Source organism: Fukomys damarensis, unplaced genomic scaffold (assembly GCF_012274545.1).
Source record: "Fukomys damarensis isolate Sample0158 unplaced genomic scaffold, DMR_v1.0_HiC HiC_scaffold_38, whole genome shotgun sequence".
Taxonomy (NCBI): domain Eukaryota; kingdom Metazoa; phylum Chordata; class Mammalia; order Rodentia; family Bathyergidae; genus Fukomys; species Fukomys damarensis.
Window position 1 is genome coordinate 28,265,842 of NW_022900950.1, and position 16,240 is coordinate 28,282,081.

The following is a 16,240-nucleotide window of genomic DNA, read 5'->3' on the forward strand; positions in this document are numbered from 1 at the left end:
GGTCTGCTGGTCTTCACGTGGAGCGAAACTGCAAGAGGAAAGTGGGAAGAGGCCCGACCACAGCCCTGTGGTGAGCTCAGAGGCCCTGTCTCGGGTGCACCAGCTGTTCTGATCTGCTTTCCTGTCCAACGAGGGCAGGAGAACCGGACTGCCCTGCATCCAGGGGAACCCAATCAGGTGGCTCCCTGATGATAGCTGTCCCTTTGGTCCCATCTGTTTACCAGCTTGTAGAAATTGTTCATATTCTATACCTAGGGTTGGATGTGTGTCTTAGTTTGGAAGACTTTTTAATCTTTCTGTTCTATCACTGATCATTTAATGAAAAGCAGGAAGAGGCTGCTAGACTGAAAAGCTATAATTAATTTGACTTTTATGGTGGGAAAATCCCATTAAATGACTTCTTTCCTGATATTAACACCTATGCAGTAATACAGTGTTCAGCAGCATTAGGAGTTAAGGCTCTGGACAAGGTTTGAATTTTGAATTCATTTCCTTCTGGATCTGTTGCCTGACCTTGGCACGGCTCATTAATAGTATCCTTGAGATCATGCTAGAAAAGCATAAACAACTTCAAGTTCTTTTTGTTCTGACTCCATCTGTATATAGTGCCTAAATACTCAGAAAAAACCAAAACAAATAATTAAAAATTCTTTGGAAACCGTCCTTGATTTCTGAACTGACAATGGGTACTTTTAGAGCACTGTAAAGTGGTCTTAAGAAATAGTAGTCATTTTTCCCCGCATTGGCTTTGTGAGACAAGGTCTCGCTGTATAGTTCAGGCTGGCTTTGAACCCACTATATAACTCAGGCTGGCCTGGAACTCACAGTGATCCTCCTGTTTCAGCCTCCTAACTACAGTACTGAGATTATAGGTGAGTACCACCAAACCCAGCAAGAAATGGTAATTATTCTTAAAAGAACTCTATGTGTGATCTTTATGAAGATTGCTTCAAATTGTGTCCTAAATTAAAATGATCTTGTTTTTAGCTAAGTTTCTAAGTTAAGCAATTAAAAATCAACAGAAAGGGGAACCGTTTGGGGGAGCTTGGTCATTTTAAGAAGATGTCCATACCCTACACTTGTAGCATCTCTATGTGGAGTTTACTAGTTCACCAAGTACATTTCCATATGTTCAGAAAGTCGCCAAGCAGGCAGAAAGTCAGTATAATTCAAACAAATTATTTATTCCAAGTTCCATCAGTTTGAGGTTTGCCAGAACTTATTACACAAGTGCATAACGAAATCAGAAACAAGTTTGCACAACTATAGCATTTCCAACAGTTAATATCTGTATGAGCTAGATTAAAAGATACAAGGTGTTTCCATTATTGAGAATCCATGAAGAAAGTTTCAAAGTCCAGATCCAAGTCAGAAACAAGGGCATCCACAAAGTCATCAATAGAAGGACACTTCTGCAGCATACCTGCAACAATTGGAAGAAAGGTGAGCCACGTGTTCCAGGACATGATGGGGACAGGACCCAGGGCAAATCTGTACACTGGTGAACACTCTGGCTTTCTGGGGTGAGCAGTTTTCTGTTCATAGTCACAACCTGACTATGAGGACATTTCGTAAGGTCAAGGGCAGGATGAGAACTCTGAAGCTATCCACAATCTGAAAGTATTTTTGCTCTCTTATCAATACTTAAGCTTAGAGATTTGAGCCCAAATATAGTTCCAAAAATTTTTGGTACTGCAGATATTACCATTCACTTGGAATTATATTAGAAAATGGAACAGTTTTAGTTATCTTTGACTGGAATGATGCAGAATTTAGTAAGTTTAGTTACTTAATGAGTTTTACTATCTCTATATACTTGTTAATTCTTTCATGTAGAAATCTTACATGAGAATCAAGTTCCTGGCTTTCTTCCAGATTTCCCTGTCTTAGAGAACTCCTTTCTTTGCAGCTTTTTAACTAGATTAAGGAATAATGTAAAAGCTTTGTTACTGAGATTCCTTAATCTAGTATGCAAATTTGCTATAAAAATAAAACAAGTAGAAGGAATGAGGCACCATATATTAAGAATTCAGTAAAAAGCTGAATTGATATTTATTCATCAATCCAAAGAAGCCAAAGATAAAGATCCCAGCAATCAAGCTTGTTGTTTCAACTTACACTCTTAGCAGGTAACACTCAGGGTTAAACAGCTCTTACACACTGGCACTGAACATGGGGGATGGGTCCTGTAAAGCTATTTCCAAAACCAAGACATTAGAAGACTGCCAGAATCTTCTATTATCCTCTGAATCTTTGGTGCAATTCAATGAACAAACACTGGATATTTGTGGTATGTAAAGGATAAGGTCAGAAAATGAGTGTGAAGGACAAACCACAAAAGCAAACTGTGTAGACCTGAATGTCCATATGGAGTAAAAAAACCTAACTATAATCACACTTCACACCATATTTAAAGACTAATTTAAGATAGTTACACATCTAACTGTAAAAGCTAAACTTCCCTCCCAAATGATGTTAGCTTTTTATCAAAATATAAATGTCTACTCTTTAAAAGAAACCATTAAAAGAATGAACAAGCAAAAGAGTGAGAGAAAATACCAAGAAAAGATATTATCTCAGATCATCTTAGATAGGACTGGTATCCAAAATACATAAAGAATATCAACCCATCATAAAAAGATTTTTAAAAATTACAAGTGGACAAGAGATGTGACATTTCACAAAAGAAGATACTGAAATAAACACAGCCAGTGGGAATGGAGAAGACACTCAACATGCTTAATCATTATGAAATGAATATGAAGTCACAATGGAGATGCAACCACAAACACACCAGAATGTCTAAAATTTAAAAAAAACTAACAAGGCTGCAGGCAATGTGAGCAGTCATACATGTGTAGTTAAAGGGTAAAATGATACAACCCACTTTGGAAAAGGTCTAGCAGTTTCTTACACAACTAAACATATACCTCCTTATGACCAAGCAATTTCACTCACATGTTTGTAACCAAAGAGAAATAAAAGTATATGTCAACAGAAAAAGGCCTGTACAAGCCCACATTGGAAACAACATAGGCCTTCAAGGGACAAACTACTGAGATGTGCAACATGGGTGAATCTCAAATGAATTACCTCAAATGGATTGGATCTCAAGGACCTCACACTGCATGGAAGATGTCTTATGCAAAGGAAGATATTATTTGATTTCATTTATATATGGTTCTTAAATGGGCCACACTATTCTATGGTGAAAAAAAATCAGAATGGTGGTTGCCTTCAGAAACAGACTTTAGAACTCAATGAGAAAGGGCACAAGGAACTTTCTAGTGGGATGGTAATGTTGTGTATCTGGACAGTGATCTGAGTTGTGATGGTATCTCTCTATATCAAATTCATTAAATGGATCCTTGAGGATTTATGGATTTCATAGTCTAAAAATTTTACATGAAAAGTAAATAGTAACACTGTGTGTGTAGAAGTCTCTAGTGGTAAAATGTACTTGTGTCTACAACTTACTTGAAATACTTTGACATGATGGATTAATGGGTACATGAGAGAGGCATGGAACTAGGTAAATGCTTCAAACTGTTAATTGTAATGAATTTTTATTTTATACAGTTGGCAAGATATGAGTATTTTCCATACTATTCATTCAACTGTGTTGAATGGAAATTTTCAACAAATGATAATTTCAAGTGAGATCAAAATATTCTCCTCCTCATTCAAGTTCACATTCTAATAGCCTCCTCTTAGGAAACAGCTGAGAAGGGACAGTTTCTGGAAGAGAATTTCATTGCTGTTGCTTTATTAGTAAAAGTGAAGTTCAAAATGCAATTTTCTTAGAGTAGAATAATTCCCATGGGTGAGGGAAGCACTCTCTTCCTGTCCAAGTATGTCATTGACAAGGGAACACTGGGAATCTGATGATCACTGAGGTGACACACCTCACACTGTAACTTCTATTATGGAAGTAGATCCATTCTGATTACAAATCAGGGTTTGAGAAGTAATGTACCATATTTCTTGAGGCAGAGTTCATTTCTAGGGAAAATGTTTCAAAATGTCTTTCAATCAAGTGTGCTAACCTGTTACACCATTTTCTTTTAATACATGAACCATTTCTATAATTATATGACTGGTCGTTTATAATTAAATGACTTGAACTGTGGGAAGGCAAAGCCATTTATTCAGAGCCAACCACTTCAGGTACAAGTCTAGCCATCCTGCCTTTGAAGTGGTTCATTTCAGTCCAACCGACTGCCAACATAAATATGACCTTGGTTTCTCCTTCTTGGCAGGCAGACCTCACTAACACACATTCTGCTCCAACTTTCCATCTGAAACCATTCCTGGGTCTACAGAATGGCGGCTGTGGCAACAAAAGAAAAATACATACACTCATGGTCTTTTTTCATAAAATATGGTGAGAGCTAAGTGGTTTGGTAATTTTGTGTGTACCATGAATGTTAAAGATGAAGATAGAGGAAATCAAGACCCGAAGGAATCAAGAATAACAGTTACTGGGGCAAAAATTCTCTGGGTACATTGTTACAGTATCTTCATTAGAATTAGATTTAAATGTTTTGCAGGTATCAGCATGAACTAATTCCTGCACAGAGAATTAAAAGAAAAAAACCAATGTTATAGTCGATTCCAAAAATAAGAAAAACTGAAGTTGGCTTTCAAGAATGTATATAGCTGAGATCTCTCCGGTCGCCTGCTTGGACCACGTGGGTCTGAGCCATCTCCTGCCTGCTCTGACACCAGCCACAGCCAGGAAGACGCCCTTGAAACACCCCCTCCCCCACGCTCTCAGACCTCCTGATTGGGCCAATCCTGGGACCCACTCTGCAGAGGCATAGGTGGTTATGAAGGGTATTTTTATGAGCTCCCAACTTTGAACTTCTTTAAAGAAAGGGTGAGGGAAACCTGTAATAGAACTGTGTGGAGTTCAATCCTGCAGGTTGGGAAACTCAATTTAGGCCTTGTGGCTTGAGGTCTGAGTCGTGTGGACCTGCCATTGGCTAGCTGAGATCAGGGGACTTGGTTCTGCACATGGCTGTGCACATGGTATATTATGACAGCAGAGACATAGTCTGAAAGAGACCCTTTAAATTATTATTTTTCTTTCTCTCTTTTCCTCATTCCACCCTTCAATTTCTTTCTTTATTCTGTCCTCCTTCTCCAACTCAGTCTCTTGCTCCACCATATTATCCCTCATCTCCCTTTCTATTCCTGCTCCTGCCCTAACTCAGACTTCTCCTTTTATCATTTTCTTTATGTTTTTTTCTTCTGTCATTTTACCTCACTCATGGGTCAGTAGTTTCAAGGGAAAACAAGCCCCTCTTACTTTTAAGGGGATATATTCTTGTCCTTATTCTTGCACTCTGTCTATTGTCTATCCCTTTTGAATTTAATAGTTTCGTAAAGATTGTATGGTCACTTTATGTCCTCTGGCTTCACTTGAACCTTTCTCCAATTCTTATATTTATCTACTCCTCTCGTCCTAACTCTGTCTAGGCTCCCATCCTAAATGGTAAAGATGCTATAGTGAAAAGCGTATTCACTGCAAACATATTTTGGGCTGCTTATTGATTTTAATTTAATTCACATCGTTTAAAGGTGATAGATTAATGACTACCACAAATGGTCAATTTGCAAGTTGTGCTTTATCCTATTGCGCTGCTGAATGTATCAATTGGGATAAAGAAATGTGATTGATTTAGTGAGTTATTATGAAAATGAGAATGTCTATGAGTCATTAGAGTCTCAAAAGCCAAAGTGCAACTATATCAGGAAGATTTAAGTAATAATCCAGAAATTAAACCAAAGACAACCCAACAACAAAAATAAAAATGAGAAAACACTTAAGCAAGACACAAAGACAGACTTCCCAGTTCACCAATGGCAACAGTAGGGCAAATGAGGATGACAAGTCTGATAGTGAACCAGCAGGACACCCTGAACCCATAGCACAGGTAGTAACAAAACAGATCAATCAGGCTCTAGAAAAATTCAAAATAGAAATAATCTCCCAGATAACCATAGAGATAGTGAGCAAAATGGAAGTCATGATTCGAGACTCTAGAGCAGAAACTGACAAAAAAACAGATGAGCTCAGGAATACGATAGAAGCCATGAAGGCCCAGCATAAGAAAGAAATGGAAACAATGAATGCCCAACAGAGGAAAGAAATGGAATCCATAAAACAGATTCAAACAGATACCCAGGAGATTAAACACTCAATTGAAAGTGTACGCAACAGAATAAAAGATTGCGAAGACAGAATTTCAGATATAGAAGATAGGATTGCAGTCAGTGACTGTGAAAAGAGAGGTCTCTTAAAAGCAGTAAGGGATCATGAGAAATTGATCCAACAACTTCTAGATGATGCAAAGAAGAATAACATAAGACTGATAGGAATCCGTGAAGTAGCAGGAGAAAATACAAATGACTTTAAAAAGCTGTCCACAGAATTAATGACACAAAACATCCCAAACAGAGGGGAAGAATTTGACATTCAGATAAGCAAGGCATATAGGACACCAACTAGCCACGATAAAAAAAATCTACACCTAGACATATAATAATCAAGATCCCAGAAACCCAACAGAAGAACAAAATACTACAAGCAGTAAGAGAAAAGAAACAAATCACACACAAAGGAAAGCCCATCAGAATCACAGCAGACTTTTCAACACAAATCCTTAGGTCAAGGAGAGCCTGGAGTGAGGTATTTCAAGTCCTAAAAGAAAACAACCTCCAACCTAGACTGATGTATCCTGCAAAACTCTCTTTCAAAATGGATGGGGAAATAAGATACTTCCATGACAAAGAACACCTGAGAAACTTCATGAACACAAAACCAGCACTACAAAGAATTCTAAACAATATCCTAGAAAAGGATGATGAAGGTCACAATAACATGAGGCCCAACAGACCAAATCAAAAAGGCAAGACAAGAAACTAAAAGGAGAGGGGGGGAAAAAGTAAAAAGAGTCAACCAAAGGACAATAACATGACAATAATAAGTCAGAACATATCAGTTATGACCATCAATGTCAATGGCCTCAATTCACCAATCAAGAGAAATAGACTGGCAGAATGGATTAAGAAGCAAAATCCAACAATATATTGTATACAAGAAACACACCTAGTGCAAAAAAAGCCCATAGACTGAAAGTGAAAGGATGGAAAACAATTCTCCATGTGACAGGAGCCCAGAAAAAAACAGGGGTAGCAATCTTATTCTCAGACAAAGCAAATTTCAAATGAAAACTCATTAAGAGAGACAAAGAAGGTCACTACATTCTTGTAAAGGGAACAATTCAAGAGGAAGAGATGACAATCATAAACATATATGCACCAAATGTTAATGCCCCCAAATATATAAAACAAATACTAAGTAACATGAAAAACCAAATAAGCACTAATACAATTGTAGTGAGGGATTTAAATACCCCACTATCACAAATAGACAGATCATCTAGTCAGAAAATCAACAATGAAATAGTAGAACTGAACCAAGCTTTGGAACACATGGATTTAATAGATGTCTACAGAGTATTCCACCCCACAAAATCAGAATATACATTCTTTTCAGCTACACATGGGTCATTCTCCAAGATAGACCACATACTAGCTCACAGAACAGGTCTGAATAAATGCAAAAAATCGAAGTTATTCCCTGTATATTATCAGATCATAGTGCAATCAAACTGGAGATCAATAGCTCAAGAAACAGTAGGAACTTGACAAACACATGGAAATTGAACAACACTCTCCTGAACAATCAATGGATTACAGAGGAAATTAAAGAAGAAATTAGACAGTTTTAACAAATAAATGAAAATGCCAATACAACATACAGGAATCTATGGGACACAATGAAAGCAGCTCTACGTGGAAAATTCATAGCACTGAATGCACACACTAGGAAAACAGAGAGAGCTCAAATAAACAACCTAATGATGAATCTTAGACTCCTAGAAAAACAAGAGCAAGAAAATCCCAAAGCTGGAACAAGAGAGGAAATTATAAAGATTAGAGCAGAAATGAATGCAATGGAAACTAAGAAAATGATACAAAAAAATAAATGAAACAAAAAGTTGGTTTTTTGAAAGAATAAATAAAATTGATAAACCCTTAGCTAATCGTATCAAAAAAGGGAAAGAAAAGGCTCAGATCAATACAATCAGGAATGAAAAAGGTGAAATCACAACAGATCCAACAGAAATCCAGAGGATCATTAATACCTACTTTGAGAATCTGTACTCTGATAAATTAGAAAACACAGAACAAATGCACAGATTTCTAGATATTTAGGAATTACCAAAGTTGAACAAAGAAGATAAAAACATTTTAAATACCCCAATTACAGTCAGTGAAATTGAAAATGTAATTAAAAATTTACCAACAAAGAAAAGCCCAGGCCCTGATGGATTCACTGCTGAATTTTATAAGACATTTAGAGAAGAACTACTGCCTTTACTCTTCAAACTTTTCAATGAAATTGAAAGGGAAGCTATACTTCCAAATTCATTCCTGGAAGCAAGTATCACTTTGATTCCCAAACCAGGGAAAGACGCAACTAAAAAAAGAGAACTACAGGCCAATCTCCTTAATGAATATAGATGCAAAAATCCTTAAAAAGATACTAGCAAACAGAATACAGAGGATCATCAAGAAGATCATACATCCTGATCAAGTTGGATTTATTCTAGGGATGCAAGGATGGTTCAACATACATAAGTCAATAAATGTAATACACTATATTAACAGAGTCAAGGACAAAAACCATATGATCCTCTCAATAGATGCAGAAAAAGCATTTGACAAAATTCAACACCCATTCATGGTAAAAACCCTGCAAAAATTGGAATACATGGTCTGTATCTCAACTTAATAAAGGCTATCTATGAAAAACCAACAGCCAACATCATATTAAATGGCCAAAAACTGAAAACTTTCATATTAAAATCAGGAACAAGACAAGGATGCCCATTATCACCACTCCTCTTTGATATAGTTCTGGAAACATTAGCCATAGGAATTAAACAAGAGAAAGAAATCAAAGCAATAAAGATAGGAAAGGAAGAAGTTAAACTGTCATTATTTGCTGATGATATGATACTCTACATTGAAGACCCCAAAAACTCTACCAAAAGACTTCTAGACTTAATTGACACTTTCAGCACAGTAGCTGGATACAAGGTCAACATCCAAATATCAATAGCCTTCTTGTACACAAATAACAGACTCACTGAGAGAGAAATTAGGGAAACAATTCCTTTTACAATAGCATCCAAAAAAATGAAGTATCTAGGAATCAATCTAACAAAAGAAGCAAGAGACCTCTACACTGAAAACTACAGCACTCTGAAAAAAGAAATCGAAGAGGACGTAAAAAAATGGAAAGATATCCTCTGCTCCTGGATAGGAAGAATCAACATAGTGAAAATGGCCATACTACCAAAACTGCTATGCAGATTCAATGCAATGCCAATTGAAATTCCAACACTATATTTAACAGAACTAGAAAAAAGAATCAAAAAATTCATTTGGAACCATAAGAGACCTAGAATAGCAAGAGCCATCCTAGGCAACAGACACATGGCAGCAGGTTTAACAATTCCCAATTTAAAACTATACTACAAAGCCCCTGTGATAAAAACAGCATGGCAGTGGCAAAGAAACAGACCTGAGGATCAGTGGAACAGACTGGAAGACACAAAAACAAATCCAGATGTACTCAGCTACCTCATCTTTGACAAAGGAGCTGACCATCTTCAGTGGAGGAAAGATAGCCTTTTCAATAAATGGTGTTGGAAAAACTGGATTTCAGCCTGCCACAGATTAAAACTGGACCCTTATCTCTCATCATGCACTAAATTAAAATCCAAGTGGATGAAAGATCTAAATATTAAAACAGAAACACTAAACTTACTGGAAGATAAGTTAGGCAAAACTCTGGAAGACATTGGCATAGGAAAAGACTTCATGAACAAATCCTCAGTAGCACAGGAACTAGCAGAAAGAATCAACAACTGGGATCTCATCTTATGAAAAAGCTTCTGCACTGCAAAAGAAACCATCAACAGAACTAAGAGACAACCTACAATGTGGGACAAAATTTTTACTAGCTGCTCCTCAGACAAAGGACTATTATCTAGAATATTTAAAGAACTCAAAACAATCAGCCCCCCCAAATATAAAGACCCAATTCAAAAATGGACATCTGAAATGAACAGACATTTCTCAGACAAAAAGAAGTAAAAGCAGCAAGTAAATATATGAAAAAATGTTCCATATCACTGGTCATTCGAGAGATACAGATGAAAACAACACTGAGATTCCACCTCACCCCACAAAGAATGGCTGCAATCTAGAAATCAAACAATAACAAATGTTAGCGGGGTTGTGGGGAGAAAGGAACCCTTCTCCATTGTTGGTGGAAGTGCAGACTGGTACAACCACTATGGAAATCAATATGGAGATACCTCAAAGAGCTGGGACTAGAGGTCCCATTTGACCCAGCCATCCCTCTGCTGGGTATATTTCCAAAAGAACTAAAAGAATCATATCACAGTGATATATGTGCACCCATGTTTATAGCGGCACAGTTTGTAATAGCTAATACTTGGAAACAGCCCATTTGCCCATCAGTTGGAAACTGGATAAAGAAGATATGGTTTTTCTATAAAATGGAATATTACTCAGCCATAAAGAATGAGAAATTAGATTCATTCATAGGAAAATGGATATATATTGAGGATATACTCCTAAGTGAAATAAGTCACACGTGTGTAAATACCAAATAGTTTCTCAGGTGTGAATAAACTGTAATAGTACATAAGATCCTAATGAGATAACTGACATTGTGAAATGGGAAGCAAGGGGCTAAAGGTGTAGGGAAGGTGCGATGGGTAGTGGAAGGGTAATAAGGGAAAAGAAAAAATGTGAGAAAATGAAAAGATGGAATTAAAGTGGTTGTAAATGGGGAGGGGAGGAGGGGTCAAGGGAGGGCAGGGACAAGGGGAAAAAATGAGAACCAAGACCTGTCATGTAGAGGTACAAGATCCCAACAATGAATGTAACTGTACTGTATCCCTAAAATGTACCAATAAATTCAATTATTAAAAAAGGAATGTATATAGTTAAAAAATTCTAAGAATACTTTGATTTTAAAAAGAAAGCTGACAAAGATGTCTCAATTTTAAAAGGGAGAGGACAAAGTTTGTTCTTTCTCTGGAGCCCCTGGGAACTGGGTTGGAGTTATTAACTACACAACCAGGTGGAGCTGACAAACGTATTTCACTAGGGAAATCACCTAAATTAGGGGAAACAGGCAGATTTTTGTTAAAAGGATTCCAACACACAAGCAATAATTTTACAACTAAAAAGAGTGAGGGTCAACAGCAATAGAAGAAAGACAAACTTGCATCAGGGCACATATAACACAAATTGGTAAAAAGGAAACAAAGTTTGCTTGTTCTACTGGTTCTAGAGTGATGGAGAATATATTATGAGCAGTTAAAGAATAAAGATTTTATTTCTCTTCTCATTTTACCTGAAAGGCGAATGGTACAAAAGGAGTGTACTGCAGGCTGACTACAGTACACGATGCTACCAAATGGGTTTCAGGCCTGACTCACAGAGCAGTAAGGGCTTCCAAACTGCGCTGTGCACACTGCTGATACAGAGGTGGAAACTGAGTGGAGACAGAGATGACACGGGGTGGGCGGTGATGACCCAAACAGCTGGTCAGTGCAGAAGGGGCTCCCTGTAGGGACAGCCACTCTCACCACCAACCATGAAAACGGTGACTTAAAGCACTAGTGTGAGGTAAGTTACTAAGAGTGCTAAGCCATCTGCTCCTCACAGTGTACCTTTGAGGACCAACCTGACAAGAAAACAGAAAGAGACATCATACAATTCTGACTTGGGGTGTTTTTTTTGGTTTTGCTTTGTTTAATTTTTAATCCTGACCATGTGATTCCAGAGCCCATACTCTTAAGGCACTATGACATATTCCTCCTGCCCTGAAATTTTGCCCATAACATACATTCTGTATGGCCCATATTTAAATATCAGTATCCTAGTGGTGACCAAATTTATATGTATGCAAAAATCCGGACAAGTTTCACTGCTTCTGGATGCCATCCATGAGCCCATGAATCCAATTTATTCCCTGATCCTTACTGCCTTTAGGACAGAACCAAAATGCCCACTGACTTGTGGGCAATTTTCCTGTTCCATGGAGTACACTTCAAGAGCAGTCACAACCACACAACTAACTGGCTGGTAAGGGTGACAATGGCTTTTCCAGATCCATGGGACTACGACACTCAGGAGACCAGGAATGACAGTCACACTGTGACCCAACGCCTCTTCCCATCAGGGCATGGCTTCAATGCCTAGCTGCAGCTGGCTTTTTGTATTGGTGTGATATTGGGAGAAAAAGTGCCTATGAATTCTGAGCTTAGGAATGTTCACTGAATGGCCTCCAAGTATCTGTGGCAACCCCTGGGAAACAGAAGTCCTTATATGTTTAAGGAGCTACTATCTATGCATATTTTTATGCTTCAACAAGAAAAAATGCTAGCAGTTCCAAGATGAGTTTAATATGTGTTCCAAGCTGCAAGTGCATGCTCTATTATTTTGTAATATACAGTAAGTATATAATCTAACCAGACACATTTAAAAATCAATATGCACATGGCCTGAACTCTTTAACCCCTTGAATGTCCTTCTGGATACACAACTAAAAACTATTTGCAAACGTGACTGGGAGCATCTGGTTGGTAGGTTGTGCCTCCAAACCAACACTACAAAGACAGAATCTTGTTCTGGCTCCCTTTCTAAATGCCTCGGGTGAAATGATGTGTGTATTCTTTAAGTTTTTGAGAACATGGATTACCAGGGCAATTAAAAAACATTAGAATCATTTTAAGCATTTAAAGAGAAGTAGAATCTATTTCATATATTGCTTAACACTAACCAAGTGTGTCCAATAAAATAAATCTGTGGTTGAGTCTGAGCAAAGTTTAGCGTAAGACAAGGATCAATGAAGTAATTATGAATACAACTTTTGTAAGGGGTTTTCCCACTCGTTCCTTCATTTTCTCTACCTATATCTGAGTGCTTAATATGAATTAGACTGACAAAAAAACCCATAAATAAATAAGATCACATATCGTTTTTTTTTTAAGTTCTATATAAAAATTACTGATGACCCATCTTAAAGAAGTTATGATCAAGTGAGTCTAAAAATAGAGACCTATGTCACTGGTAACACTTAGGAACTTGTTATAAAAGTAAATTCTTTTTTCCCCCAGGGCCCCCTACATACTCTACAACTTGCTGTACCACTGAGCAATAACCACTAGCTCAGGAACGTAAAGTATCGATCCCGGCCAGCCCTAGACATAATGAATCAGAACTGGGAGTGGTTGAGGACCTATGTTATTCTGCACATGCTCATGGGTGGGCATGCTGTTCTGGAGGACTAGAGGAAATTGATTCAGTAGTCAGACAGACTTGTTCTCAGCTGACAACTGTAACTTGAAAAAGAAAGATACATGATTTTCTATTTCATAGACATTGGTTTCTCAATTGAAAAAGAAAACACAATAGTATTGAGCAAAGCTAGAATTTGTTTGGGACGCTGTTCAAAGTTACAATGGCCGGGGCCCAAGAGGGAGAGCTAGCTGGAAAAGAACTCAGATAAATGGTCAAGTGAATCTGCCTGAAAACAGCCTAAAAATCTGTAGTTGAGAGGGAGGTGGCTTTAAGGGCCCTGGTAAGAGTCAGGGGGTGGTGTGGGCTGTGACTCTGGACCTGATAGAAGCCTCTCAGATAGACAACGTTGGAAGCCCAGAGCAATATATTTACTTGAAAAATAAAAAAGCAGGCTATATTTTGATTGGGAGAAACATCTTGAGCAACAGTAGTTTGTGCTTTATTGCCTCTTTTATGAGGAAGCCTTAGAAAAACTCTCAAGAACTTCTTTCTTGAGCTTGAGAACTGGAACCAGATCTGAGTCAGAGGGAACCTAAGGCAAAGGCAGTGACAAGTACAGGGACTGGTGGTCTGAAGGGGTCAGGGATTCTGCTCAAATTGGGTCTCCAGCATGTCCTTCTTAAGAGGACAGATAGATGAGCATCACAGAGAGGCACTGACCTCCTGCAGATCTGGGACTCTCTTCCATCAGGGCTGAGCCTCATGAACCCCACAATGGTCAGGGACCCACCTATTCCTCAGTTCCCTTGAGACTCAAATTCTCCTCCTTCAATTACTAAAAATAAAATTTTCCAAGTACCAGTGCACCAAGCTTTAATGCCCGAGTTCTCCTCCCAATGTTCCCTGCTAAAGTGGGGAGCGTTCGCGGCCACGGGGAGGAAGAGTGTGTCTCACTGCCACACAGTCCGGCCAGGGGGTCAAGGGTGGTATGCAGGCTCTAATCCAGGAAGATACAGAGCAGGACAGTGTCACTCAGTCATGGGTCCTACTGGGACTGGCTCTTGCCTTGCAGAGGCAGGGGAGAAAATGTCCTTCTGTTTGTGGTCTCGCAGGTGCAAGGGGAGTTCATGGCCTGGGTGCAAGTATCCAGGAGGAATGCAATCTGGTACTCTATACTTGAGGGCCAGGTGAGTGACGTTGTGATGCTGATCAGGAGTGGACAATATTCAGTGGCCAAGGCAGCCAGGACCAATAGCTCATCAGTTCATCAAAATCAAAGCTAGAAGATAATTACCCTCTTATATTTCAACTGTATCACTGTACTTGCTTTAATGTATTAAGTTCCGACAGCTAGGTGTATATTTAAGGCCTATAGCTATCACTTATTTTGGGTCTGGTGAAACAAGAGCCTTGGGCTCCAGAAAGGAAATTTCCTGGGTGACTGCAGCTATGACAATCAGCAGAGCACCCACACTGCAGTTCTCTACCAACTTTGGGGTACCATGCAGGCTTGAATTTAAGGCTGCCACAAATTCTGGCAACACACAATGTTGTTTAAACTTAAAATGTTGGCCTGATTCTCCTTTTTTACTATATCAAAGTTTTTCTTTGAAGAGATATAAAGGAGGAACAGAGAGGAAAATATATCCTTCCTTTTCTAAATACAATTTTAGATGTGTCTAAAGAAGGCACAATATTCTGATGGGTAAAGCAAATGTTTGGTAAGTGATTACTGTAGGTTAAACAACTAGTTAAGAGACCCCAGACCACTCACCTGACATTCCTAAGCCTCCTGTTAGAAGCAGTCTCAGAAAAAGTAAAATGTTAAGGGTTTCATATAACATTTGAAGTTCATGAAGTTGGCATAAATCGCCTACTTTGCAAGATTGTTGTAAGGATTAAATAAGATAACACAGGAAATTGCCTCCTAACTGTCAATAATAACAACCAACACGAAGGTTTACAGATACCTTCTTCCCAGTTCAAGGGGTGAAGGATGAGGTTGCTTACTATGTTTGCACAAGTTTAATTCCAAAATATTAGTCTGTGATTAAGTACTTAGGTATTATAAAACTTATAATTTATCTAGTTCATGAGTCACTGTTTATTTTACCCTTTCTGCTTTTTATTAGATAACTCTGTCTAAAAAAAACAGATATGAAAGATGTAACTAATATCAATCCATTTTTCTACCTTCGCCACGTATAAAAAGGTTTACTAAGAAGAGATCACTGGGGTGATGGGTAAAGTTCTGGAAGTAAACAGTGGTGACAGGTGTGCAACTTTGTGAGTACATGACAGTGTGAATGCTTTATGTATGTTTAAGCATGATTAAAACAATAAATTATATGTCATGTATACTTTATTACAATTTTTTAGAAAAGAAGAGATCTAAAGTTTTACAACACATCCTTGGATTCCCCCCTGATGTACAGTTGTCTGGGCTCCACTGGCCCTGCTACCAAACCCAGCAGTGTCTTGGATATGTAAAAAAAGCAGACTTGAGAATTTGTGAAAAGGAGGTCTGAGTGTTCACAATACCAATACCAGTTCTAAAAATACAATGTCAGCTAATGGCTCTTTTTTATGCTGAAAATAATTACATGTGACAAATGGCACAGACCGATTAAGAATTGTGACTATAAAGGCTGGCTTGGTAGTTTGGGAAAACATTCAGTGAATTTTATGAGTTCAGAATTCTCGTTCCACATCTGTTTCTCCCAAGCCTGGGGCAAGCGTGTGGCTCACTCTCCCTACTTTGAAGTTTTCCTCCTGCTACAAGGCTGTGGTTACCCATACCTTTTGCTCAAGGTGGATT

General features: G+C 38.2%; 1 protein-coding gene across 2 annotated transcripts in view; it reads right to left on the bottom strand.

Moving 5' to 3' along the window:
• Positions 1-1,175: 1,175 nt before the first annotated feature.
• Mipep (mitochondrial intermediate peptidase) overlaps positions 1,176-16,240 on the bottom strand; it is a 153,715-nt gene continuing 138,650 nt past the window's right edge. The window contains exon 18 of one of the 2 annotated variants that reach the window (XM_010607467.3): positions 1,176-1,423. In XM_010607467.3, the coding sequence (XP_010605769.1) occupies positions 1,326-1,423 (98 nt within the window). In that variant the 3' untranslated portion in view covers positions 1,176-1,325. The remainder of the gene's footprint in view (positions 1,424-16,240) is intronic. The other variant, XM_010607466.3, reaches the window with a different exon arrangement.